This window comes from Arachis hypogaea, chromosome 16, assembly GCF_003086295.3.
Source record: "Arachis hypogaea cultivar Tifrunner chromosome 16, arahy.Tifrunner.gnm2.J5K5, whole genome shotgun sequence".
Lineage (NCBI taxonomy): Eukaryota > Viridiplantae > Streptophyta > Magnoliopsida > Fabales > Fabaceae > Arachis > Arachis hypogaea.
Window position 1 is genome coordinate 18711461 of NC_092051.1, and position 17102 is coordinate 18728562.

Genomic DNA, 17102 nt, shown 5'->3' on the forward strand with positions numbered 1-17102 from the left:
AGAATTTATGATGGATATATGGTGAGGAGAGAGAACATTTTACTAAATGGGATCTGAGGGAGGAAAAGAGGTCCATGGAGACCCATTGTCATCCCGAGTTTAAAACACATTTTTTTTTTTCGTATCTAGCGATATAGGTTGAATTGAATCTAATTTTTACATAATACACATGAAAGCGCGTTCCAGAATTTTGATGTTATTCCAATATGCATTTAAAGGAGCTTTTATCCACTAGAATTTACAAGAAGGAAGCAAGCATTGAGCTTGAGCCAAAAACCAGCAAACTGATGGCATTATTGATCCCTAGTGAGCTTACAAGGCAACATAAAAGCATGCTTCAATTTTTCAAGTACATATGGATGAAAAAGACCAAAGGCAATATATGTAACTATTTGAGCAGCAGCAAATGCATCCTAAACCTTCTTTCAAAGCAAGAAGCTTAGCTGTTTCAATGGCTTCTTCGCTTGAAATCTACAGAAACAGATGAAAAAGAGCTATAATATATACTTGTATGGACTAGCACTAAACAAATGTTATTCAAATACTGGTCAAATCTTAGTTGAGTAAACTGCAACAACTATAATACATGTATAATTTATCATAACTCCTAGTTAGTAATACTTCCTCAAATGAAGCAGTGAAATACCGCAGACCACACTGCCTTAAGAGTAAAGACCACCAAAGAATGAGAAAAAGATAACAGAATAAATGGTATGCTTGTTTTAAAATTCAGATCCTTGTAAGTACAATTCTCAAACCAAGTGGATAGTTCTTGTTGGGTTTGGTGCACAAAATAAATACTGTTGAGCTTAGTTTGACTTTGGGCTAATATATGATGACAAACATTAGTTGGGTTAATAGCCCAATATTGTTTAATGTGTGTTTTATTGTGGCAGGCCTATAATTCATCTCACCACCAAACAATGAAGCTGGTCTACTCCTTTGGTATTTCAAGAAAATAAACGAGCCCAAAGCTCCTCTTCATAGCACCGTTCTGCGTATAGGAGGTAATGTATTTGCTAAAAGAAATGTGAGGACAGCTGGACAAAGCAAGGACAAGTGTTGCTCAAATAAAGCAAGAAGGATACAAGGACAACCCACTAACCCAAGGACATCAGCAGAGCACTATTTGGATCATGGTTGAGCAAAACACAAAAAATCACAAGAATTCAGAAGCAGAGGTAGCGGTGAGCTTCTCGGACAGTAGGAGAATTGGAGCAAAATGAAAAAGGAATTCATGTCAAGGAAGAAGACAAATCTAAGGACAACAGAAGTAGAGAACGAGCTCCTCAACCAAGCAAAGTTAGTGGAGCATGATGAAGAAGGACTGCATGCCAGGAGTGACAGCTCCAACGGGCAGCAAGGACAAGCAAATGGAATAGGTAAAAATGAAGGCAAGCTGAAGACATATAAGAAGCTTCATTTTCAATATTTTAAAGGGAAGAAAAAATAGCTAATACTCAGAGCATCATCTCAAACATTGAGCTGGAATCTTTTTCTTCTACTCAAGCTTAATTTCTGATTTTCATTGTTATGGCTGTCTTGTGCCATTTTCTGTTTTGAGAAAAAGGTTAATCATGTGAGTTGTAAAAGCCAAGAGAGAAAAGGCAAGAGTGATGCAAAAGAGCCAATGTATTCTTATGTAATTGGAAGATTAAACTAGGATTAGTTCCCCTTGCCAAGTTGGGTTAGCACTTGGTGAGTTTGAATCTGTTAGGATTCCCCTTCCAAGTTGGGACAGCACTTTGAGAGCTAAGCTTTGGTGAAGAAATCTTAGAGATAGATACTAGTTGAATTAGGTTGTAATTCAATAATATTGGTGTTTGTAATCAGTGGATTATAGTGAATATTCCATCATGGTTTGTGGTGGAGACTGGACGTAGGATTCATTGCACTAAGAATCCGAACTAGGATACATGCTGGCCTCTTTCTCTTCTTCCCTTCCCTTTTTCTGTTCTGCATATGAGACAAAATGAAAAAATCTCCTGCAACTTAAGCTTTCACGAAAACAGAGACTGAAACGTTAAGTTTTAAACTAACTTGATTCAACCCCCTTCTCAAGTTCAAGCAGAACCATCAATACAGAGATGATTAAACAAAATCCCTAATGATTGTCTCTCTATTTCCTTTTTAGACCCAAATAGCACAATCACTTGTCACTTGTTTCCTTGAACTATAGAAATTAGCATTCATGAACTTTTTTCATCATCCCACAACTTATCATCATATCCAATAAATCTATCCCATATGATAAGCCAGGCAAGCAATAAAACTCCTATCCTGATTTCGTACAAAATTCATGGCGCAAAGCTTCCTCCAGTTTTTGGAATATAGCTGCAAACATCCCTGCAAAGAAAACACCACACGGCTAAATCATTTTATTCACTCAACCCATAGGATGCATTGCAACTTGAGTTTACCAATTGTAATAATTAACAGTTAAAACTGCAGGATTCAATGTAAAAGTCTGTACCACTGCAAATCATGTGAGGAGCGGACTCGCACAAGAAGAAAGATGATAACTCCATTGAAGTCATAGAAAAATAATCACATTGAACGTGTTTATAATTCAGAGGAAGCACACGTTCATAAAATTTATCATTTTAATTGGCCAATGGCTTTTCAGCAACAGAGGGAAATAATGCATAACTCCAAAGTCATCTATAGAGTCGGCTAGAGACTAATGCCACTAAAACAACAAGAAACTTATTTAGAACAATACGAATTGGAAACTAAGATAAGTGAAAAAACCTGATAATGGGCCACTCCTATCCTGCAATGAACCCTTCACTAACAATGTCCCAGGGATTTGCTGAAAAACCTATTAGACAGATCAAATAATGTAAGGTTAATGTCACTTCTTCCAATCAAATCATTTTTAAAGCCAGTGATCAAGCAATCATATCGAAATACAAACACTCGACCTATCGGAAGATAAATTTAGTCTTGATCCATTAGATGTCTCTCCTGTAGGTTGAAAATAGATGGATTTATTGATAACAGGTGAATCATTCAACATTGACTCATATTCATCTTTGGATGCTACAACCTGTTAAAATGTAATCATGCTTAAGAGGCACAGCCATGACAAGAAAACCAAATCAAAATCTGAGACTTAGAGGAAGTAGTCTTATATCCACTGTGAAAGCAGATGTATTCAGTGTACATGACAGGCCATGCATAGAGAAGTAAGATTTTACAGCTTCCAATACATTAATGGCACCATGTTGGCGCAGAAGACCCTGAAAATTTGCTTTATATAATCTAAAATTAGGGGCAATGCAAAATATGTAAGACATGCAACAATATATGGTATAGGCTCAACTGATAAGCATTTAACGACAAAATATAAGTAGAAAATTTATTTATTTTTGTAACTATAAGAATTATACAGTTGCCAAACTGAAAAAGAATATACCATACCTCAAACACGAAGGACATGTTATTCTTCTAAGGCAAAGAAATCGATGGCTTCTATATGGGTGGCAAGAAAGACCAAGCAAGCCCCCATCTGGATGTTCTACCCTGGACAAATTCAGTCGTCTTCTCTATGGTGACCCCAACCTCCCAAAGTTTTGAAACAAGGGACTTGAGACTTGATTTTCTGCCTACCATTGAAGTCCATTGAAGTGAACCACCTACAACCACATCAAAATAAATGAGTATGATTCTATTACAAGTAAATCAACATTGACGGAATGATATTTCTTATGTCAAAAAGTAATACCGAAACTGATGCTTTAGCACAGCACTATCTTCAATAATACAAGCAACGAATGCCTTCTCACCACCAGGACAAACCATTTCCTTGGAAGTGCCACCTCAAGAAGTTTTTGGATTAAGTCCTACTTCCTCCAAGCTTTCAAAGAACTGCGGATTGCACATGCAGAAATCAAATTTTTCATCATCCCTTACTACTCTCCAAGAAGAATGGACGGTCCATCATAGTTCTTATTCTGATAGACATTCCATTCAAGAGGTAATGAAGGCAAAGACAGCCTACCTCTTTGCAAATATTTATCCTGGCTCCACCCTCATGGAACCCTTCAACACACAAAGCCTTTTCCTTGTCTTCAACCTTTTTAATCTCAATCAACTCAGCAATATGTGGATTACTGTTAACATTCCTGGTGGCCCACTTAATAGCAACATCAGTCACATCTTCATATAAACAAACTTGCGTTACAAAAATGCATTTTCATTTCATCAAACACATAATGTGCATAACCAGGTAAAACCAAATATACCCGAAAACCGAGAAAAAGACAAAGCTGCCTGATCCAACAAAGCTCCAACCAAAAAAGGAAGCGCCAAGAAGCGGGTAAATGCAATTGGCGCCAGTGCCAATATCAAAACCCCTGACTTTACCTTGTTGAGAACAAATGGAGTTGGTTGGAATGATGTGATAAGAGAGAAGGTCATTGAGCCAGTGGATGTAGTTGGACCTATTGGGGACAGTAGGGCAGAGGTGGCCATCAGGGATCCACCAGTGGAGGGAGTGGTCATGAAGGAGGAGGACGCGGGTGGCGTTAAAGTCGGTCCAGTCGAGGAAAGAGCGGGCGACGCTGCTGTGTGTGGAATACTTGACGTAGGGACAGAAGGAAGGGTAGAAAGAAGCCAAGTGAACGAAGTCCAGTGGGGTCTCAGCGTACCTGTTGTTTGGGTGAACGGTTGGTCGTTGCTTCTCTCTCTTCCTCTTCTTTCCAATTCCCCCCCCCCCATAATTTTCCAACGTAAAGGACCTGCTGCCCTGAATATTCGAATACAATAAACACTAGAAATTCTTATTCACTGTAAACGGTAAATGAAAGATGGGTTATTATGAAAGACCACTAAAATTTTAAGCGCCACAAATTTATCTTAAAAAATTTAAATTATAATTATGAAAGATGGGTTATTACTTATTACAATAAAATTATTTAAACACTAAAACATTACCTAAAAATTTTAAATTACATGGTTTTTGTTGTGATAAGTATGAGGTGGATGCTCATTTAATATAAACAGCTCAATTTTCCAATATTGTTCAGATTAATTGTGGTGAATATTAATATTAGAATTATCTATTTACACTTTTTTATTTTATATTTATTTTCTTTTTTTATTTTTTTATTTATTTTACAACACGTTATCAGTATGAGATCCTGATCAAAATTTAAGAAGACTCAGGTAACAAATTTTTATTATGTCAAAACTCTCTTATCTTGAATTTAATGCTCTTGATATATCTAAAAATAACTACTTATCATGAATACTAGATGTTGAAATCCATCTTGATTCAATGGATATTGGAGATACCATTAAGGCTAAAAATAATGCATCACAAAAGGATAAAGCCAAAGTCATGATCTTTTCTCACCATTATCTTGACGAATGATTGAAAAATAAATATCTCATACTAAAAGATCCTGCAAATCTGTGGAAGAATCTTAAAGAAATGTATAATTATAAAAAAAGGACATTGATACTTTCTCAAGCCCGATATGAGTGGACACACTTGCGTCTACAAGATTTTAAATCTATAAATGAATATAATTCAGTAATGTTTCAAATTACCTCACAAATGAAATTATTTGGGAAAAAGATAACTGATAATGATATGTTAGAGAAAATTTTATCGACCTTCCATGCCTCAAATGTGCTCTTGCAGCAGTAGTATCGAGAAAAAAATTTTAAAAATATTCTGGGTTAATTTCTTACCTTCTTGTTGCTAAACTTAGCAATGACTTGCTTTTAAGAAATTATGAAGCGCACCCAGCTGGCGCCGCCCCATTTCCTGAAGCAAATGCAACAAATCATAACCCCAAAAGAAGTAAATGGCAAGATTTTGGTAACAAAAAAATTATGGAAGAAAAAAAATATGTTCACAAGAAAGGATCTCACCAGAAGTGGGATAAAGAAAGAAATAATTGACAAAATAAATAAAAAAAGGATAAATATTTTGTGGTGGAAAGGACCATTAGTCACCTATCTATCGTACCCCAGGGCACTTAGTTGATCTTTATCAAGCATCTTTAAAAAATGATGACATAGGAAAGGAGACAAATTTTATTTGAAATGATGTTGTTGAAAATTATACCACTTATTATGAAATATCTGATTTTTTTTAGGATCCTGAAGAAAATATTGGTCATTTGATCAATGATGGAAAAGTTTAATATTTAGGTTCGTTAAGTATTTATGTAAATAAATAATGTAAAAAATTTTTCGTTAAATTTTATTCCCTATGTATTTTAATTTCAAGTATGATGTATATAAATAATGTTTAATAAAACATTATTTATGTTTATGAAATTCTTATTATTTTCAATCCATTCCAAACAATTAAATTATTATTTTATTTTATTTAAACAGTTAATTAAATTTTGGATTCTTACATCCTACCCACCTAATTAAAAATTTTGCCTACAAAATTTGGAGAGTGGTTCTTTCCTTCCCAGTGTATCATATCCTCATAATCCATCCACTAACGGTTAGAGAATCATACTCTTAAAATTTGGGCTTATCCATAATCATCATTAAAGGTTTCCTCAACTTCAGGTCAAATTCCTATTTACATCTTTGATTCTTATTTACGACGCCATATTTTAACCGAATTCAAGCGTATGCTGTACTCATTTATCTCACTCTTAGTTTCCTCTAAGTCTTTTTCAATAACTATTCCGATATCAAATCCTTCTCGCCTCTTTTAAAACCTTACGTAATTTTCAAACAAAATCCTAACTTAAAATTTCTAAAACTCTTCAAATCCTTACCAATTGTCGATATAACCTCCTCTAAACCGAAGTTCACCACCCTTAGCGGGTTCTCTCAATTTAATTGCAATACAAACTTAACTTTTCAACTCAACTTTTCAAGTTCCCCATTCAAAACCAATTGTTACCATTTCCAACCTAAAACCCAAAAATCGACATGATCAAATATCATAATGTTTATCCTTCAAACACAATATTTTTGTACTCACTTATCACCCAAATCCAATTACACACCTAAACTCAATTCCACAACCATTTCGGGATCAATCTAATCTCGCAAGTACAATCAAACTTAATTACCTAGAAATCATCATTTACATTAACCAACTAAACTTTTCGAGTATTCAAGACTAAGATATTTCTAATCAACTCCTACTATCCCTCATTACCATTATCCTATGTCAGCGCTTCAGCAAGCTTCCGTTGCATCACTCTGATTTTCAATCACTAAATACCCAATTATCTTAATAATTCTTAAGTTCATTCTAAGACTCCGATTCACAATTTAGGGCCTTAGAGTATTCTCTATACCTAAATCAAAATCTCATTAAAATTTTCAATTTCCATAAACATATTTCCTAAGACCTCAACACAAATTAGGGTACCTATTCGGGTTTTTCATCCTTAATAAGTACAAAACCATAACTTGACATAATAAACAACTAATGAATTTCGATTATCATAACTAAAATAAAATGTAAATCAATGCCAAACCCAACCAAATTCAAGCCTAGGTCATGCTCACTTGTTTGTCTCCATTTCTAACTGCCTCAACGCTTAATAATTCACCATCTACCCAGTGTTATCCCAAGTCGCCATATACTCTGCTAGCTGTAACGGTAGTACTCTACGCGGCACAATTTAGTTCGGTTCTAAGTTTGGCACTCTCGGTCCTAAATTCTCATCTCTATCATAAGCCACGAATAAACATAGTGATTCCGTATTCCATATGGCAATTAGAGTTTAGTTATCATCTTCGTAATTACCTTAACATTGCTGTTGAAATCGATCTGCATCCGGAGTCCTCCCACGCGGATAGTCCCTAGACATTTGCCCTGGTACACCACATCGGTGACATAGACCTAACCCAAGCTTGCACAATTTATCTAGAGCAGTCTCGTCTTGGTTTTCTAACGTCAAAGCCCACTCCATGGAACAATCTTTTGTGAGCTGACTCTTGCTAATTAACTCAGGCAAATTTCTATCCTCTGTGGGTTCACATAATTGAATATCTCTTTCTTGAGTCTCCTTTTGTATCGGGTACAGGGCCATTCTTCATAATCAGCTGGATCTCCTTGACAAGTCTTTGAGAAGCGGCACACATTATTAAATTTTTGGGTATACTCAGCAACAGACATGCCCTCTTACTTCAGCTGCATTAGCTCTAACTCCTTCGCGGTACGAATCACTTGCAAGAAATATTTTTCGTAAAACTCCGTCTTGAACTTACTCCATAAAATATCAGTTACTTCCACTTGCAAAGTAGAACACACCTCTTTCCACCAATGCTGAGCATCTCCCTTCAACATATAGGTTACTATCTCGACAGACTGTACTTCGGGAACATGTTGGGTTTGTAAAAACTTCTCCATATCGCAAAATCACCCATCAGCCTCCAAAGCATTAACAATTCCCTTAAACTGGGCCGGACCAATCTAAAGGAAGTTAACAAGAGCCATGGATCTATAGTCTCGAACCATGTCGCTTGTACCAATGCCAAGATTTTCATCTCGACGTCCTTGCACCAGTTCATACTTCAGAATTCCTCCCCGAGTACCTCGCTCATGTCCATGAGACGTCATTCGGATCCTGTCCATATCAAACAAGTGATATTAAGGTGATCAGTCTCAATATCTCAAGTTAAGTGCTTCAATTTCCCAAAAGTGTGCTCATGAACTTCATGCTAAACATATCACTTAGATATCCTAAATAGCACAGGCACAGACTCAGAGTATGCATTGAAGCATAAGCAGTCCATCCCTTAGGCTCATGAGGATGAACCGCTCTGATACCGCTAAATGTAACACCCTATCACCCTAAGTCTAACCTCTAGCCGTAAAGCAAAAGGAGACAAAGTGCCACGACAGTTCTAAAGCTCAAACAATAATATATATAATTAAGGAATATAATACACTAGAAGCCCGATGAAGGAATAAAAGCTCAAAGACGCAGAAAATAGAGATACAAGAGCGCAAATCGTTCACACACAATAACTAAACGCATAGGCACAAGAGATAAACAGAATATAGAAAGTAAATAATAAAGGGCAAATCACTATATTAAGCCAAGGGGAGCAAAAAATTACACAAATCCGCCAAACCAAAAATTATTTCATGAATCAACCAATGCATGTTTATATGTAGTTCGAATCAACTAAATTCGAACTTGATCTACACATAATTCGAATTATGTTGCTTCGAATTATACACAAAACTCACACACACTAATTCGAATCAACCTGATTCGAATTACACACATACAATAATTCAAATCAGGTTGATTCGAATTACACCCTGATTTATTAAAAAAATTAATAATTTATTAAAAAAATTATTAAAAAAATAATAATTTAAAACTAAAAAATATATTTATTTTATGCATTAAAAAAAGCTAACAAAATATTTAATTACGAGACTTCTTTAAAATATTAATGAGCTATCAATTCGAATTCCATACAATACTCTTTTGTCCATTTTTAATAGCTCATGAATATTTTTTAATAAATTTTTTTAAATTATATGGTGAGATATTACATGATTCGAATTACGCATGGGAAGTTCAATCACTCTGATTCGAATTATATGGTGAGCAATTCGAATTCTATATAATACTCTCCTGCCTCATTCTTGATAGCTCATGAATATTTTTTAATAAATTTATTTTAATCATACCACAAAAAATATTTTATTCTATGCAAAATAATTTAAAAAATGGCTTAAAAGATGTTAGGAATACTATAAAAATTTGTAATGACTTAGGACATTAAAGAAATACTCTACATAGTTGATAATAATTTAGAAATTAAAGAAAATATATTTTTATCATGTATTTACCTAAATCACTATAATATTACAAACTTTTATAGTACTCATAACATTTTTTAAGCCATTTTTTAAATTATTTTGTATAGAATAAAATATATTTTTAATTGTTTTGGATAGAATAAAATATATTTTTAATTGTTTTGTATAGACTATTTTATTTAAAATTTGTGTACATGCATGTATTTACCTAAGTCATTAGAACATTACAAATTTTTATAGTACTCCTAACATTTTTTAATCAATTTTTTAAATTATTTTGCATAGAATCACTACAACACACGCGGTGGTTCCCTGCGCCGAATTTCCTGCGGTTTCACAAGACGCAGCAACTAAGGGTGGATTGCTGCGATTCATCTCCAAATTAGCCTTCCGACGCCAATTCCTTCTGCTTTTGCGTCGAACCCACCAAGCCCGCCGCTAACCCCAAACTCTCTACCGATTTTCTAACCCAACCGCGCCTCATAATACCCAAAATCAAGTATCTTAGAAACCCGCCAAAGGAGAAAGCAGAGCGCGCGAAACTCTTCCCTAATCTACCGTGGCCCAATCTATGACCGTGGAGTCTCGTGCATGTCCATCCAGCCCTCTACCTCCTGCCGTCGACCCTGTCCGGAATCAGATCCGCAGCTCAGCTCTTCATCGGGCGAACACATAAGGGGCAGAGGCACGAAACACATCTCCCCGCGCCCATCCTTGCTGCCGTTCAAACAAAGAACACAACTACAGGCTGAATCTTGCTTCTCGTTGCCGGTGGATCCATCGTCAACCAACATCGTGGTTTACAATTCTGGTATGTAGAAAACCCCTCTTTTCTTGTAAGGTTCTAGTTTGTTCTTTGCTTGTTAGCTCTGTCTCGCATATGAATTGTTAATGTTAATGAGGTTGTATGAGCCCTAAAACTAGAAGCAGATAATTTCTATCAATTATATCTACAATTATAGTCCAAAATATTTATCAAATATCAATGAAATAACAGACTGGTTTGAATTTGAGTATATACTCTATCGATTCGAAGCTCATTTAGTGGGACTAATTAAGAACTTTACACAAATTAGCATTCAATAAAAAACCTGTTCATTGGTGCCATAGAATTTCAAATAATGAAACTGCATAAGGTTAAGAAGACTAATGGGTTCAGCAGAATTGATGCAGTAGATGAGAGGTTATAGCATAAAATAATCTTGTTATTATTGCTTTTTTGTTTTTTATTTTTGTACAAGCGCAGTAAAGTTCATATAATTATAGATAATCTTGTTAATTCATAATTATGTCCTGGTTAATGTATAATGTATTTTGCTCAGTAAAAGTGTTTAGCCATTGAAATTAACAATTTGACAAAATGGCCATTTATAAATCTAGTTCAAAACTTCATAGAGTATCAAGCATTAAAACAGAAAATTTTAAGTGAAGAAAAGCAAGAGTAATTAATAAGTTGAGAAGGTTCTTTCCTATAATTGGTTGTGACATCAAATCAGCCTACTTGATGTATGTATTGCGTGTTCATTCAGAGAATCACTAATAACATTGTCACGGTTGCAACTACTCTTAGAATCACATTGTCTATTATCTTATGCAGTGTCTTGTTCTCTTGCATATTTGAAACTACAAACTCAAGAAAGTGAACTTCTATTCCAACCATTTTTATATGTCTTCCAATTCCAAACTCGTGCATTAACAAACATAGAACCAACCCCCATTTAATTTGCAATCTAAAAGTGAATCATACATGCAGTACAATATTATGATTTTGTATAATTTCTAAGGTGATTTTACTCTCTTTCCGCCACTTCAATATATTGTTCTGTTTCTATAGAATTTCCCTTCCTTATTTCTTTTAATTAGAAAACCTCACATGATTTATTATAATACGTGTCACCTAAACCTTCAACATTATGGTGTGATCAAAGAATGAGTAATTATTTAATAGAGAATTAAATCATGGGGTGATAGTGAAGATCAGATGTATAAGTTGCTGTCAATTTAATTAAGATGTTGGTCGAATGCCATTAATGTGTATTTATTTTTTTATTCATTCTAATGATTGACTTGGTCATATAAGAGTTTGTCTCATGGTGGTGGTGGTTAACACTGGCCGTGTCAGATTGCATGAACGTCGAGACTGGCATGGCTGGATGAGCAGCAGCTGCATATTTAATGGAATGGTAAAGATTAGACCAATAAGAAACACTGGCTGGTTAATACGTTATCGCAAATCAAGATTCAGGAAGCAAGAATTCTGTTTAGTGTTAACATAACAAAAGTTAATCACAATATAAACTGAGATTGGTAAATGGAGAAGCTCACCAAATGAAGTGAAGATAAAGTTTCAGTTCTAAAGTTTGATATGTGTAGGACTGTTATCTTTGCAAAGAACTCAAGTAATATATTATGCCAACTTGTCATGTTTAACAAGGTATCTAATTCTGCATTTGGTATAAAAAGGTCAAGACTGTTGAAGAACGATTCAAAGCTTCTGTTGAGGACCGAAGAGAACACTTGGAATCCCTCCTGCGTGAGTGCACGAAAGAGGACGCAGGTACATTATTACTAGAAAATTACATCATTTTCTTCCCCTGTCTCATACTTCCTGATTCATCTGATAATAAATTGGCTCTAGGATTTCCACTTTCTATGTTGTACTATAGCTTGGTTTGCTTATTGGGAATGAATAGAAATCCTAGCAATGTGTGATTGCGTCATGTCAATCATCAACTCTCCTAAAGTCTGATTCTTGGCAATATTCTTTGATTGTACATGTATTTATGTTTATCTTGGCTGGTGATTATTCTTATCCAACGAAACTTCTTATGCTGTTAATAAGTTACACTGTGTAACATTCAGCTAGCTTAGTGGTTTATATTTAGTTTTAGTTATTTATAATCAAGCAGTGTGAGTTGTGTTGAGGATAGATATATGATTTTCCAACTATGCCGTGAAGTTAACTTACTATATATTAACTTATATTTCGTAATAGAGAAGTTTAATTAGCAAGGGTGTATTCCTGAACATCTAATAAATAAGGATACCGCAATATGAAAAGGCAATATGGAAGATGGGAAACAATGGCTGGAAGTTAATACTAACTAGTTTAAATTGTTTAGACTAGCTAATGACGTTTCAGGAAGACGATAGTGCAGTATTTTTTTGTTCAATTTTTTCTGTTATTTATATTTTTTGTTTTTTGTATTTTTACACTCTAACTTCTGTTCCCCCCTCCTTCTCTTTTTTTTTTTTTATAAAGGAAGCTCTTCTTAGTTAAAAATATTTGTAATGAGTACACCTGTAATAAATAGGAATATTAATAATTGTAATTAATAATCTAATGTACTGGACCTGGCTTATACAATTCGAGAATTAAGAAAACTAGTAATTTATTTATGCTATGTGTACTGGGTTTCATTGTCCCAATAGAATTAAGAAAACTAGTAATTTATTTATGCAATGGCTGGATCATTTGGAAAAAGAGATTATATTAATGTAATTAATATATGTACGTATATATACGGGTATATCTATTGGGCGTAATGCTATTAGCCTAAGACGCGATGGTTCCTTTACCAGCCTGTTGAGGTAGATAATTTTAAAATGAGATAAAAATTTATGTTGGTATGCTACATGTGTTTACATTAGGATTTTAAGATGCCCAAGAAAGCTCGTTTCAAGAAAAACGCAAGAGTGTCGCCACCGCGTCAGCAGCCTACAGCTGCACCTCCTGTGTCTCCACCATCTGATGACGATGACTGGCTCATCCCTCCACCCCCCAGTAATGGCGGTGTCTCCAGTGGGGCTATTCTGCAACCCTTTCGTCCACCCAGGAGCGAACCAAGACCTGGAACACATGCCGCTAGCGGTTCACAAGTGACGGAACCGTGCAATGAAGACATTGACCGGGAGGCGCAAGAGGTAGATTCGTCTGAGGAACAAATTGAAAGGATTCTAGAGAATTCTGATGCTGAAAAGCGCAAAGGACGAAAGACCACTGAGTTTTGGAATGTTGATCTCATTGGTAATCGGTGTTGAACCATTAAACTTTTTAATTGCTTAGCTAATGATATGTGTATGTATGGCTTACATGTTGGGCACGTTGAACACGTAAATACCATTTTTTTAATTTTTTTTATAGATTCTGAAGGAATTGTCAAGCCAGCTAAAATGAGTGTGAGAGAGGCTATGGAGCGGTCTCTTAATGGTAGCAAGATCATACTGAGGTTCAATGAAGAACTGCAAGCAGTCGGAGATGGAGCTGGCCTGTTGAGTGGCATTCTAGGAGCACTGGGTTCTGATTACAGCAAATTTCCTATCTGTGAAAAGAGTTGGGCAAAGGTCCGGGGCAAAGATAGAGTTTATGATGATTGCATAAAGGTAATGACTTTCGGCGTTGTTTAATAATATCTAACCTTAGAACTTGCAACTACTTATAGCTGAACATTGTCGTCGCAGGAGATGTTCCACTTTCAGGATAGCAGTGGAATAATCAAGAAAACACTTTTACAGCAAATGGGAAAGTCATGGAAGGACACAAGGGGGAGGCTGTATAACTCGCATTACAAACCATTATGGACACTTGAGCAGAATCTTGAGAAGCGCCCGGAGGGAATTCCTAGAGAGCACTGGAGGTGGTTCATTGACTATCGTAATGATCCTGGAACAAAGGTACCCCATTAATCTAGTTATGATCAGGCCAATTCAATCTGTAACACACATATTCAATCTGATTGAGTGATTTAAGCGGTTCAATTCTAATAACTATTGATCCAAAATCTGATCTAATATATGTAATTATTTAAATAATGAAATCCTTTCAAGTCTGAACATGCAATTTTGATCATTTTTTGATATGATCTGATATATAAAAATAATTTTTATTACAATTGATTTGAATTTGAACCCTGTTATTTAATATACATGTGTAATTAAATTTAATATAAACATATATACTCAGCACATGTCACGGTCCAGTAAGAATGTTTGGCTAAAATCATAATATAAACTTCCATGATGATGAGATTGATGTACACCACATTTCATTAGTCCAACCTTATTGCCTCCTGATTTTGAGTCTATTGCAACGTAGGATACATATATGCTACATAGTTATATTTATTACTTTAGTGAACAGCAGCATATTGTTGATTTTTAATAGGCGAAGTGCAAGCAAAACAGGCTGAATCGAAAGAAGCAACTTTACACGCACACTGGCGGTTCTAAAAGCTTGGCTAGGGCAAGAGAAGAATAGGTAATATAAATTTGTAGTCAAGTATAACTGGCATTTAGTGTTGATTTATTTATATAGTAAAACAACATAGAATTATTGGAAAACTCTAAAGAAGTAATATTCATGGCATAGTTTGTATTGTCACAGTCAGAAAAGCAAGGGAGGAAAGTTGGTAGAGGAGAAATATTTATCCTAAAGCACAAAAGATCTGATGGAAGTTATATACATGAAGAAGCTCGGAAGATTGGTGTAAGTACAGTTAATCATTTATGCTGTATCCTATTGGATTTAGTTATTAGAATGTCTTGAGAATGCTATTAGCCTAGTGAGATTGTGTAATTTTATTTATGCTGGCAGGAAAAAATACATGAGATTGAGCATCTGGATGAATCTACAAGATTATTGTCACAAAATGATTCCCTTACCCAAGCTCTCGGTAAAGAGCACCTGGGTAGAGTGCGTGGGATAGGACACGGGCCAACACCAAGTCAACTCTTCCGTCCGAATTCGCAGTCGCCTATGGATAGAGCTCAAGTAGAAGAGACCCAAAGGATGCTGTGTGAACTACAGGCGGAGGTGACAATGGCAGAATTGAAGCGAAAAGCAATGGAGGATGAATTAGCAGCTGAGAAAACGAAGAGGCAGGCAATAGAGAGTGTGCTGAGTTATCTGGTCCAACAGCATTGTGGGGAGCTGCCTCCGGACATCGCTGCACGGATGATTTGTTTGGACGGACATGGCAGAAAATAGAGATTAGGCTTTATGTGATACTCTGTCTTTCAGTATATGTTTGGTTTATGTTAAGTATGCAGCATTAATTATTAGCCAAGAACTTTACCTTTTTGGGTGACTATTAAAATACTCTATTGACATTATTAAAATATATATGTTAATTTGCTTCGCAGTTAAATATTCATGAGCTATATTTCCATAGTGCAGAATTTTAGATATAAAAAAAGGTTTAATAATATTTAAATAAAAAGGATGAAAGAAAAAATTAATAAAATATAAATAAAAAGTTTAAAAAAATTAAATAATGATAACATTGTTTAGATAAATTCAAATATATAAAAAAAATTATCCAGGTTTGTAAAATCAAGCAAAGTAAATTATTAAATAAAATTATTCAGACTAGCTGCGGTTTTCAAGCGCCGCGAATAACATCTCTAAAAAGCAATATAGCAACTAGCGGCGGTTTTATAGCGGCGGTTTTAAACCGCCGCGAATAAATGACCGTTTTAAATTTGGCGGATGATATAGCGGCGGTCATAAACCGCCGGAAAACCAATCGCCGCAAAATTCATGATTTGCTGCGGTTATGCCAGCGGTTGCTGGAAACCGCCGCAAAGTATAATTGCCGCGCCCTTATGCCTTGCGGTTCCTATTTCGCTGACAATCTGTTTAGCGGCGGTTTAAAACCGCCGCAATTCGACAATTAAACCGCCGCTAATCTCCGTGCGTCCTGTAGTGAATAAAATAATTTTTTTGTGGTATAGTTAAAATAAATTTATTAAAAAATATTTATGAGCTATCAAGAATGGGCAGAAGAGTATTGTATAGAATTCGAATTGCTCACCATATAATTCGAATCAGAGTGATTGAACTTCCCCATGCGTAATTCGAATCATGTAATATCTCACCATATAATTTAAAAAAAGTTATTAAAAAATATTCATGAGCTATAAATGGACAAAAGAGTATTGTATGGAATTCGAATTGATAACTCATTAATATTTTAAAGAAATCTCGTAATTAAATATTTTGTTAGCTTTTTTTAATATATGAAATAAAATATATATTTTTTAATTTTAAATTATTAATTTTTTAATAAATGAGGGTGTAATTCGAATCAACCTGATTCGAATTATTGTATGTGTGTAATTCGAATCAGGTTTATTCGAATTAGTGTGTGTCAGTGTGTGTGAGTTTTGTGTATAATTCGAAGCAAGATGATTCGAATTATGTGTAGATCAAGTTCGAATCTAGTTGATTCGAACTACATATAAACATGCATTGGTTGATTCATGAACCAGATTTTGGTTTGACAGATTTACGTAAAAATTTCTTCCCCTTAGCTTATTTTAGTGT

At 35.0% G+C, this 17102-nt stretch overlaps 1 protein-coding gene and 1 long non-coding RNA gene across 4 annotated transcripts; one reads left to right on the forward strand and one right to left on the reverse strand.

Moving 5' to 3' along the window:
* Positions 1-2016: 2016 nt before the first annotated feature.
* LOC112758358 (uncharacterized) lies at positions 2017-4831 on the reverse strand. Of its 2 annotated transcripts, none has more exons than XR_011873963.1 (7): positions 4248-4831; positions 4004-4161; positions 3728-3870; positions 3424-3638; positions 2925-3049; positions 2474-2821; positions 2017-2346 (listed from the first exon to the last, which is right to left on the reverse strand). It is a non-coding gene; the product is annotated as an uncharacterized lncRNA (long non-coding RNA). The 2 variants fall into 2 exon arrangements; XR_011873962.1 differs by having other exon boundaries at positions 2752-2821; positions 4248-4750.
* Positions 4832-10061: 5230 nt separating this feature from the next.
* Positions 10062-15924, forward strand: LOC112758475 (uncharacterized). 2 transcript variants are annotated; one of them, XM_072219934.1, is made up of 9 exons: positions 10062-10589; positions 11901-11961; positions 12242-12335; positions 13430-13805; positions 13923-14161; positions 14240-14452; positions 14943-15035; positions 15162-15263; positions 15372-15924. In XM_072219934.1, the coding sequence occupies exons 2-7, from the start codon at positions 11954-11956 to the stop codon at positions 15033-15035; spliced, it is 1023 nt and encodes a 340-aa protein (XP_072076035.1). In that variant the 5' UTR covers positions 10062-10589; positions 11901-11953; the 3' UTR covers positions 15162-15263; positions 15372-15924. The 2 variants fall into 2 exon arrangements, with proteins under 2 accessions (XP_072076035.1, XP_072076036.1); XM_072219935.1 differs by lacking the exon at positions 11901-11961.
* Positions 15925-17102: the final 1178 nt, after the last annotated feature.